Below are 12,386 nucleotides of genomic sequence, written 5' to 3' on the forward strand. Positions count from 1 at the left end.
CTGCATGCGCACATAACTGTAACGTGCTGATCTACCCAGCGGCACACGAGTTGGCATGTGCTGCATGTCTCATAAAACGTTAAAACATGTAAACGTCTGGGAGAATGAGTAGAGCAGACATGTAGATCTGAATAAGAGTGACGATGCAAAAAAAAGAGCTCTATTCGGTACGGTTTTCTGTGCGCACACACCCGACCCGAAGCATGCAGCCATTCACATAGACACCTATACAGCGCGCGAGTACAGAATTGAGCTCTCTTTCGTGTCTGAATGGACAAATACACACAACATTGTCTAAATGTTCGTTTTGGAGAGTATTCATGTAAATTATGTCGGTTATGTCTTAAACAGTTGTTGTGAGTGTATCGGATGTGCATCAGTGTCATTCCGCATGTCATTGGATCCGCATGTCATTGGACATGATCCGATGTCTTAAAGTGACAGTGGGTAATAAACCTAATGCGGTCTGTGTCCTTAATATTGATCAAGCAACAAAAGAAAAAGAAAAGCATTCACTGCTCGTTAATAGCTTTAATAAGGATTAATTATATTTAATTCATACAAATAAATATGTCTGCTTGAAAGAATAGAGAATTATGTATGCAAGTAGTTATAAAGAATTCATATATCATTCATTGAAAAAAAGACTGTGTTCTACTTTAGGAAAAGTGGTTTTATTTAATTTTAAGATATTTTTTAAGTTACAGTAGTTAAATCTGTATCTGTATTGCACGTTCAAACTTTAAAATCATTCATATTAGCAGGTTAATATATGTTTTCTCCAGGAGTATATGGGTTTGGAAATTTTAGAGAGATTCTAAATAAATGCATTTAAATTTAAACCCATTATATTTTAGTCTACTAAATCTACTGTAGATTTAGTCGACTAAAATCTTATTGTATTTCGTCGACTAAAACTAGACTAAAACTAAAACAATTCAGATGACTAAAATATGACTAAAACTAAATGGCATTTTAGTCAAAAGACTATGACTAAAACTAAATCAAAATTTGCTGTCAAAATTAACACTGTTCCGAAAATCTTTTTTCTCTTAACAAATGGTAGAAATCTAATTGGTAGTGGAAAGCAAGCTGCTGCTTCCATATTATACCAGATAGAATTGGTCCTCTCACTGATCCAACTAATCATATTTTTATCTTGCCTGCCCAGTAATATAACTGATTTGGAAAGGTGATCTCACTTTTGTCCTTTGGCTTCATTATTTTGTTATATTTGATCGGTGGCATTTTATTATTCCAAATAAACTTTTATTACATTAATTATCCCTTGAAATGATCCCTTGGCGACATCAAGTGAAACTGTGATAAAAATGGCAAGATATCTGAAGCCATCAAAAGTGTTTTTGGAAAAAGTCTCTGCAATTATTTGGAAAAAGACTGCAATTATTTGGGGGGAAAAAACAGTACGACTATGAAATATTACTGCAATTAAAAATATTTTTATTTATATAATGATTTATTCCTGTGATTGCAAAGCTGAATTTTCAGAAATCCTTCTGAAATTTCCTTCATAAATCATTCTAATATGCTGATTTGGTTCTCAAGAAGCAGTTCTTATTATTATCAATGTTGAAAACAGCTGGGCTGCTTAATCCTTTACATTTACATTTGTAATACATTTTCTTCAGGATTTTTTGGTGTTAGGTTAAAAAGAACAGCATTTCTTTGTCATAGAAATCTTTTGTAACATTATAAATGCATTTACTGTGACTTCTTTAAATCATAAATTGAATGTATACTTCAGGGCCGCTGGAAGAGGTTTTAGGTTGGGGGTGCTGATTTTTTTTTTTTTTTTTGGGCGTCACCACTTTTGAATAAGAAACAATATCAAGACTATAAAACTCGTCAAAAAATGCGCCCACACTCCAACCACCTGACTGCACATTATATTTTTTACTTAATTGATTCTGCTTTTATTCGTAATGCAATGGACCGGTCAATGGGACATAAATGAATCCTTAAAGGATGGGACTTTATGGGACATTTGCACAAAAAGAATAAATAACTTACCGTAGCCTATTTTATAAGTCGCTCCGGAGACGCATATCAGTCAAAAAATGCGCCACGAGGAAGAAAAAAACATATATAGCCTAAGTCGCACTGGACTAAGTTGCATTTTTTTTGAAATTTATTTCACACACAAAAAAAAAAAGTTACAGACAGTGTTCTCCTCTACGGACGTGAGCGCTCTAAAGTGGCACTAAAAGAATGTTTTAAAACTTTCACAGAGACCTTAAACTGAAAGCACAAAGCCTGTCTTTAAATTTAATTTCGTTTTGTATTAATTGTATCTTAATTTTAATCGATGTTTCGTCAACAAATTGTCTGGATTTAATAAGAAGTAGCTAAATATAGGCTATTAGAAAATAGATAATCAGGACACGGAGGCGCTGGCGAACCTGGAGCTCGTCTCATAAATGAACCGAAACTCAGCGTAGGCCTATAAGGTAGCCTATTGCTTCACAGACCTGAGACATATAGATAGCTTTAAATGTCTACTTTTAAGCAGAACAATTCAAAACGAAAGAAAACAGACTGCGCTGCTTATGTAGGCTAATTTGTATGAAATGTGCATTTCTCTCTGGCGCTGCGAAGATCGCGAGTCGTCAACTTCATCTGTCTAGCCGACAATGACATAAAAAAATAACTGTTTTATTAGTAAACAATTAAAATGTCTCCTGCTATATTTAACATATTTGCCTGTTCCTTACAAAATACTGACAGTGGGGTATTTGACTGGGTTTTTTTTTTTTTTTTTAGCAGCTGCGGACAAATTTTTTCGACACACACACACACACACAATATTACATAACACTCTGCGCTTATGTTTTAAAAAGATAATTTAACATATAAATAACCATTTTTAAATAGCCCACTTAAAGTGTTTATTACAAATAAATGACTAAATGCTAAAAATTAATACATTTTAATGAACAAACATATGCGTTGCATTTACAATTCTGTGAAAACAGGGGGTGCTGCAGCACCCCCAGCACCCCCACTTCCCGCGGCCCTGGTATACTTGTTGAATAAAAAATATTAATCTCTTTAAAAAAAAAAAAAAAAAAAATATTAATGACCACAAATGTTTGAACAGAAGTGTATATATAATTTTTGTGAATAATTATTAAAAAAATATATATTTGTCCTTTTTTTTCAGATCAGATCAAGAGGCTTGAAGAAAACAAGGCTGAGCTGGAGAAACAGATTAAGGCCATGAATAAACAGATGAAGGTGGAATTGTTTATCTGTTTTTCTTGTACTTTCTTCTTTTTATAATGAACTACAACATAATCAGGCATGTTTGACAGTGTATGTCAGTTTCTATAATTCAAGAAAAATATCTTCCATCTGAACAGAACTTTGAGGTGCAAATGCAAGCTGTATTGCAGTCTACCATGTCAGTGCCCATCGGTCGCAGTGATTGAAAATGACATTTCCTTGACCAGCCCCATGAGCTCATGAGAAGGCCAAAACACTTTCCGCTCCACATGACTAAAAATTCATGTGTGTGTGCACTTTCAGGATGAGACAGAGGAGTGGCGTCGTTTCCAGGCAGACCTCCAGACAGCAGTAGTGGTCGCCAATGACATAAAGGTGGAAGCTCAGCAGGAGCTTCGCTCACTGCACAGACGTCTGCAGGAGGAGCAGGAGCACAGCACAAGACTGGCTTCAGAGTTGGAGCAGATCCAGGGCACCAGGTACACAGTCACTCATCAACTCATCACTGCCCTCCTGTCTGCCATCCATCTGGGCTCTCAACTCTAACAAAACTCTCCTCTATTCAAATATCAAACTCTGACAGCCGCTGGCTGGGTTCACTGGTATAGTTTGCTACATTGTGAAGTCAAATTATCATACAATCTCACAATCAGATAAAAATGAGTCATTTGACATTTTAGCTAACTGAAATTCATGTCTGACATTTTAGAGACTAGTAAACTGTACCAATGAACACTCAAATCAGTAGTCATGCAAAATTACCCTCACTCCTCTGCTTTTACACACGTTCTTGCATCTATTTACTCTATTTTTGTGTGTATAGTAGTTGCAAACTGTGACCCAAAAAGAACCTGCTGTGTCCGAAATCAAAGGCAGCTGCCTTGCTGCTCAGTTAGTCCAAGTTTTTTAACTCTTAAGTGGGAACATTTCAAACCAGCTTAAAAGACTAGAATATATTGCAACACATCACAACAGATTTGAATGAACTTTAGACAGAAGCATTGTAGTCATTAAATATTTATTTGATTATCGCTAGAAATGGAATCAGTTAAAATGTTTTTTATATATATATATATATATATATATATATATATATTATTTATATACTATTATACTATTTATTAACATTTTAAATTAATAGCTTTTATTTTATATTTTAGTAATTTGTGATGTGCTTTTGTCATTTTTATCAATTCTTTATTGATTTTTTTTATATTTCAATTTATCTTTATTTTAGTTTCAGTTTTAGTAATTTTTGTACTTCAACTTAGTTGCCAAGGCAACAGTTTTAATTTCCATTTTAATTTTAATTTATTTAATATTTATATTTTATTTTATTTATAACCCCATTTCAGTTAACACATATTATTTTTAATAATTTTAGTTTTAGTGAACAGTAACACTGTAAATGTTATTTACTTTAACTGCTCAATCAAACAGCATTTTTATTTTTTCAACCAACCAACAAAGCACACACAAAAACATGAATTGTGCCATGTCATAGGCATTGAATAATATTTTTCAGGTCTCGTACACAGACTCACTGACTCCCACTGCCTTATTTTTAACACAAATAGACCTGTCATATCTTTTAAATGATAAACGCATACATTCAGATAAATTGAGCTTGAACTGACAGTGAGCCGATTATCAATTTTATGTGCATTTCATGTGCAAATGTACACAAAAAAATACACAAACATCTCTGGTGTTGGGCTGGCATTAATGCTTTGGTTTTCATTATTTTGTGAACTAGCGTTGTAGAACATTTTGCATCAGACTTCACTGCAGTGCAAGCAACAACCTTTTTTCCCTATTATTATCATGTGACATTAGACCTGTGCACTTCATAATAGAAATCCAGTAAGATTATGAGCCTTAAGTGCATATATTGAATACCGGTTTAAGTATTTTGAGATGGGCTTAATAAAATACGGCGCTTTTATAAGTAGTGCGTTTGAGTTGCTAAATATTTAAAAACTCTTCCCCTCCGTTCAAACGGACAGCCAGTGTGTGTCGATCTCCCCACTCCCTCTGATGCTCCCTGAGATTGCTCTCTAAAGGATTTCCCTCTGACCCAGGTGAGTGCACTGCTAGCACCAGCCCCAGCTCTTATACTGAATGCTAGTATGAATACTTATGGATGGTCAGAGTGATTTAATCATTGAGGATGTGAGCTTGTGTCTTGCCTGTTTTCCTTGCCTTAGCCACCCGCCCACTGCTTTGAGCAATACTACTATTTGATTGGCTGTGCTCATTTTATTCAGAAGGGGCTGGGTCTGCTTTGCTTGCTGGGTCTGCTTTCCTTTTCCTTAAGTTCTTGCCCTCAAAATCTTTGTATGTGGCGACATCTGCTGTTTGCTATGATTTTTGCACACAGATTGTCAAACAAATATCTCATGTTTCTGGAAAAGTTTGAAGGTTTTCTTCCTTCAGTCATCAGACATGCTTATAAATCTGCTTATAAAAAATGTCAGATGTTTTATTGATTTCCAGAGAAATGCATGAAGGTTGATGGTGACAAATGAGCATTTGCTGCCATGATGAAAACATTTGTTTTATAAATGAAACTCAATTATTGGTGACGCTGCTCATCTCAAAAGTCAATTCCATCTCAAAAGTCAGGCTTTCATCCAAATAAACTCAATTTAGCAATTATTTTTAATATACCTTCATTTGGACATCATTGTTTTATTTGTGTTTCTTTCAGAATCTCCTCTGGATCTGCATTTGAGACCTCCAAGACTGCAGTTGAGGGGCGATAGATAGTTAGAGTTAGAACCAATGACTGGTTCACAGTATTGTAATACAGAGTTAATATTGCAATACAGTATTGTAATGCAGTGATCTGTATGTCAGTATTATTAATGAAGATGAAGTGGAGACATATTCTGAACAGAATACATGATGTTTTCACATCTGCTCAGAGTAGATATTTGTATTTGTTCTAAAGAAAACAGCACCTGCACTATTTGAAATGTGTTTGAATTGATCGTTTTACCTGTTTTAGGCTTTTGTTGTTGCACCTTTTAAGCAAGGCCAACTGAAATGTGGGGGATAGTTGGAAGACAAAGTGAACAAATTGTGTTAGGATGTATCTGTAACATTAATTTATTATATCCTTAACTGTCTTTTTAAAGTACAGAATAGCTTTGTATTGTGCTGCCTTAGGAATAAAGCCAACATTTACAGACCTTTACTACTCTACCAGCACTTTTTGATTTTGTCTTAATGATTTTTCATTTTCCAAAGAGCTGTTTCTGCCTAAAATAATCATAACTCGAATTAGATATATGTAAATGTATGTAATTAAACAGCATTTAATTGCCTCTATTCTATGTAATTTCTTTTATATTTTCTGTTTACACATTAGGCACATTAGGCATAGCAGATACATATTTTTGAGTTACATGAAAACTTTGGGAATTTTCATGTGCCACTTTTCAAATGATGAAATCTTGGTTTCTTACTGTTGATGACAAGTCCAACACTAGATGGCAGACAAAGAATTCTTATCAACACTCCAACATATCAAGCTTGTTATAGTCTTTAAAAACAATTCAATTCTTATAGTTAAAACCCAGTTGGTTTACAACTTTTAAATGCTTTCATTTGATTTAAACAAACACTAACCAATGAAGATTACTTGTATTGCATTACATTTGCTGTAGGATGGTTGTCTCGTCGTTTCTGTGTCATCACTAGAAGTAGTAATAAGAAATCAGTCGAGTTTTTGAGAAACGTGCTTTACCTCACGTTCAAAGTAAACAACTTTGCTAAGCACTTCTGTTTTTGTTCCTCATGCATGAGGAACTTTTCTGCTCCACTCACATTCCTATTTGCATTGGTTAATGATGTGTGGCCAATTTCAGTTTGAAAGTTTCTCACTGAAATCGATGGATGTGAATCACAATGAAATTATAAATGCAAATAAGACATGACTCTCAAGCATGAAGTATCAGGTCCTCAACTGCCATTTTGTCAATACTCAGGTTGTATGTCTCGCAGGAGCATATTCCTCTAGATGCAGAATTCACATGCTGGTATTAACAGTTTAGAACATGACTGTGCTGAAATAGGATTACATGTTCAGAAGTAACACACCTCTGCCTTTAAATTATGCAGTATATGTTGTGATTTAGTGTGCAAATGTAACTTATGTACTGTTTTCATGTGACTGCAATGACTTGTGTTCTCATGAGAGACACACTACTGTTTATCTCTACCACATGGGGTTTTAAATGTACGTTTAAAAGTGTCGTCCATGTATTCTGTTCTTTTGAGGTCAATAAATCAAACCATTCCAGCATGTAATGCCTCTGTGTGTTTTTAAGGATGTTTCCACTGGGGCTTCTCATTTTCCCATGTTTCTATGCATTACAGTGAAGAAACATGATATCGGCAGTTTAGGACTTTATCCTAAAATACAGTGGCATCACCAGAGCTGTGTTCTTGCTGATATTTTGCATGCATACCTTATGCATATCGAACCATTTTTGTACAAAATGAAATTTCTGCCTCAATTTAGTGTGTTCAAATGTGCATATACAACCTCACCCTTACTGTGTGTTCTGTGGAGAATTAGCTCTAATATACCAACACACAAGAGCACCGGGAAACTCTTTATACTTGCCTGACTCAAAGAGTGACTACTGAGTATTGATAAAACACGAGAAATGCTATCTTTATGGTCTTATGCAAAAATTATTTAATAACCCAGTATTGCTGTTCTTTCAAAAGTTTTTGTGAACAATGTTCATTTGTGAGAATCAAGGTTATTATAGTTATAGTTTTTCATTAATGGTTTTGTTAGTTTTAGTTTAGTTTTTATTTACACATTTCTATTTAGTTTTTATATATTTAGTTTCAGTTTTTTATAGTTTAGCAGACTCAAGTCAAGTCACCTTCATTTATATAGCGCTTTTAACAATATGGATTGTTTCAAAGCAGTTTACAGTGATAATAGGAAATTACCATAACAGATTGTTTAGGCTTTACAACAGCTCTAGGATAAAGTTATTGTCCAGCTAAAGTTAGTTTAGTTCCATTGCGAAGATCATTAGTTATTAACTTAGGGGCCGCTAACACAACACCGTTCTAACAGGAAAACCCTTAACGCTCTCTGGCCACCCATCCACACAAAACAGTGCCTGGTGTCTCGAGAATGCACTCCCTGAAATAGGTTTGAAGGTGCAAACGATTATCCGTTATCTCTGCGCAAACCTCAAAAACGCGAAAACGCAGACGTCGCGCACATGCACATTACGTGTTCAGTCCAAAGGTATGCGCGTTTGAATATATATGTGCGCAGGCGTGTAGTCCTTTACAAATCAACCCTCAATACAGTGAGGAAAATAAGTATTTGAACACCCTGCTATTTTGCCAGTTCTCCCACTTAGAAATCATGGAGGGGTCTGAAATTATCACCGTAGGTGTATGTCCACTGTGAGAGACATAATCTAAAAAAAAAAAATCCAGAAATCACAATGTATGATTTTTTAACTATTTATTTGTATGATACAGCTGCAAATAAGTATTTGAACACCTGAGAAAATCAATGTTAATATTTGGTACAGTAGCCTTTGTTTGCAATTACAGAGGTCAAACGTTTCCTGTAGTTTTTCACCAGGTTTGCACACACTGCAGGAGGGATTTTGGCCCACTCCTCCACACAGATCTTCTCTAGATCAGTCAGGTTTCTGGGCTGTCGCTGAGAAACACGGAGTTTGAGCTCCCTCCAAAGATTCTCTATTGGGTTTAGGTCTGGAGACTGGCTAGGCCACGGCAGAACCTTGATATGCTTCTTACAGAGCCACTCCTTGGTTATCCTGGCTGTGTGCTTCGGGTCATTGTCATGTTGGAAGACCCAGCCTCGACCCATCTTCAATGCTCTAACTGAGGGAAGGAGGTTGTTCCCCAGAATCTCGCAATACATGGCCCCGGTCATCCTCTCCTTAATACAGTGCAGTCGCCCTGTCCCATGTGCAGAAAAACACCCCCAAAGCATGATGCTACCACCCCCATGCTTCACAGTAGGGATGGTGTTCTTGGGATGGTACTCATCATTCTTCTTCCTCCAAACACGTTTAGTGGAATTATGACCAAAAAGTTCTATTTTGGTCTCATCTGACCACATGACTTTCTCCCATGACTCCTCTGGATCATCCAAATGGTCATTGGCAAACTTAAGACGGGCCTTGACATGTGCTGGTTTAAGCAGGGGAACCTTCCGTGCCATGCATGATTTCAAACCATGACGTCTTAGTGTATTACCAACAGTAACCTTGGAAAAGGTGGTCCCAGCTCTTTTCAGGTCATTGACCAGCTCCTCCCGTGTAGTTCTGGGCTGATTTCTCACATTTCTTAGGATCATTGAGACCCCACGAGGTGAGATCTTTCATGGAGCCCCAGTCCGAGGGAGATTGACAGTCATGTTTAGCTTCTTCCATTTTCTAATGATTGCTCCAACAGTGGACCTTTTTTCACCAAGCTGCTTGGCAATTTCCCCGTAGCCCTTTCCAGCCTTGTGGAGGTGTACAATTTTGTCTCTAGTGTCTTTGGACAGCTCTTTGGTCTTGGCCATGTTAGTAGTTGGATTCTTACTGATTGTATGGGGTGGACAGGTGTCTTTATGCAGCTAACGACCTCAAACAGGTGCATCTAATTTAGGATAATAAATGGAGTGGAGGTGGACATTTTAAAGGCAGACTAACAGGTCTTTAAGGGTCAGAATTCTAGCTGATAGACAGGTGTTCAAATACTTATTTGCAGCTGTATCATACAAATAAATAGTTTAAAAAATCATACATTGTGATTTCTGGAATTTTTTTTTTTAGATTATGTCTCTCACAGTGGACATGCACCTACGATGACAATTTCAGTCCCCTCCATGATTTCCAAGTGGGAGAACTTGCAAAATAGCAGGGTGTTCAAATACTTATTTTCCTCACTGTAAACTACTTGTCTGGCTTTAAGAATTTATTATACAGAAATGTTTTGTCGTGTCTGCGTAGCCACGTAAACCGGAATTATCCCGACAACATTTTATCTGTACTGAGGTAAAGGGAAGGAGGCCTTCACAGGGGAGGGACTGGTTGACACTTCAGGACTGCGTTGTCATCGTGTCCAGGCGCAGGTCCTTCATCAGATCTTGATACGGCCTGGATCCGGCGGACTGTGATAAACCACGGATAAATAGAGAGACTAATATTAGCGTAGACGCCATCCTTCTTATGATGTAACAAGTACTTCAGGATTTATGGGGAGTGTTCCCAGTTCCGGCTGACCTAATCTATGCCGCCTAACATTGAATTATAGAAGTCTATAATGTGTTGTGTATGCTAGGCCAAAGAAATGTGTTTTTAGTCTAGATTTGAACTGATAGGGCCCTATCTTGCACCCAGCGCAATTGACTTTGTACACCATGTATCATTCCTATTTTGCACCCGATGCACAGCAGACTTTTCCCTCCACAGACACACGTCTGTAAATTAGGGAATGAATTTGCGCTCCCGGGGGCGGTTCAGCAAAAAGAGGAGGCGTGTTCCGGCGCAAACGTTCCCTGGTGCTATTTTGCAGTTCCAGAAAACAATTCCGCCACAGACCAGGAAAAACCTAGTCTAAAGTCCGTTATTCAGATGCTATTTTAAAGCCGCATGCTTGGCCATAATGTAGCGTGTGCACAACGTGCATACACTTTGCTTCTTTCATCTACACAAATGCAGCAGTTGCCATTTTTGCAAACCATAAATAATTATAAGGAAAAATATTCCACACGAGGGAAATCATTGTGGTGTCCATGAAGATGTGAAAAAATAGGCATAAATCTAGCTTACACATTTACCTAAATTATTATATGCCTGTTTAACCGAAGCTAATTTGGGTGGGTTTCTCCCATCCCCATACAATGTCACTTCTCTGTCTTTTACGGCCCTTGGTCTCCTCAGCTGTGAACCACTCCTGGCTTGCGCCTGGCAAATCCGCCGTTATAATAGCAATCCGCTATGGAACAAGCGCGCCTGCTTTTAAAGGGAATGTGAGATGATGCTCTGATTGGTTTATTTCACGTTACGCCCAAACCACACCTATGAGTAATGTAGCTACTTCAGACCAACCCATTTTAGATTTGCATCCTGAGATCCACCCACAAAGTTACTTTCGTTACGCGTTTGATACTTGCGTTTCAGATCGTTAAAATAGGGCCCATAGAGTGTGTCTGCCTCCCGGACAATGTTAGGAAGATTGTTCCAAAGTTTTGGTGCTAAATAGGAAAAGGATCTACCGCCAGCAGCCGATTTTGATATTCTAGGTATTATCAACTGGCCGGAATTTTGAGATCGCAATAGACGTGAAGGACTATAATGCGTTAAGAACTCGCTCAAGTACTGGGGAGCTAAACCATTTAGTGCTTTGTAAGTGATCAGCAATATTTAAAAATGTATACAATGTTTAATAGAGAGCCAATGCAGTGTTGACAGAACCGGGCTAATATGGTCAGACTTCCTGGTTCTGGTAAGAACTCTAGCTGCTGCATTTTGGACCAGCTGTAGTTTGTTTATTAAGTGTGCAGTGCAACCACCCATATTTGCATTACAATAATTTAGCCTTGATGTCATGAACACATGAACTAATTGTTCTGCATTTTTCATTGAGAGCATATGACATAATTTAAATATATTTTTAAGATGAAAAAATGCGGTTCCCTTTCGAAAAGGAACTTGCACTACGTCAAAACGCTAGGGGAAACGCCTCAGCGTGACTGATGACTGAAACACTGTATAATCACGACAATCGTATTGGCCGGCGTCAGCCATGACGTCATGCTCTAGCGCGACCAGGAAGTATAAAAGGGCGCCTAGAGAACATGTCATCCTCTTTTCATCTTCAGGGGCTGGTTCACTGACACTGTGAGTAAAACGAAACTATGGCAAACAAGCGCTTTAGGAAGTGTGCAGACCCATGTGAGAGGTTTCTCACACCTGATGACACTCACGACCTTTGCGTGCTTTGTCTGGGTGAAGAGCACGCGTGCTCTGTTCTCGAGGGGACAGAGTGCGCGGACTGTGAGCGTTTCATTGAGAACGCTCCGTTCTCGTCTGTCTTTTTTCTCGAGGGAAGAGGGACAGTCATCTTTGCCCCGCGGT

The 12,386-nt window shown here is 37.5% G+C and overlaps 1 protein-coding gene across 2 annotated transcripts in view; it reads left to right on the plus strand.

The window, feature by feature from the left end:
- specc1 (sperm antigen with calponin homology and coiled-coil domains 1) overlaps nt 1–12,386 on the plus strand; it is a 171,341-nt gene that overhangs the window by 98,256 nt on the left and 60,699 nt on the right. For both annotated transcript variants that reach the window (XM_084113290.1, XM_084113291.1), the window contains 2 exons: nt 3,182–3,255; nt 3,547–3,722. In XM_084113290.1, coding sequence (XP_083969416.1) covers nt 3,182–3,255; nt 3,547–3,722 — 250 coding nt within the window. The remainder of the gene's footprint in view (nt 1–3,181; nt 3,256–3,546; nt 3,723–12,386) is intronic.

The sequence above is a fragment of the Abramis brama genome (genome assembly GCF_963993115.1).
Source record: "Abramis brama genome assembly, chromosome: 5".
Lineage (NCBI taxonomy): Eukaryota > Metazoa > Chordata > Actinopteri > Cypriniformes > Leuciscidae > Abramis > Abramis brama.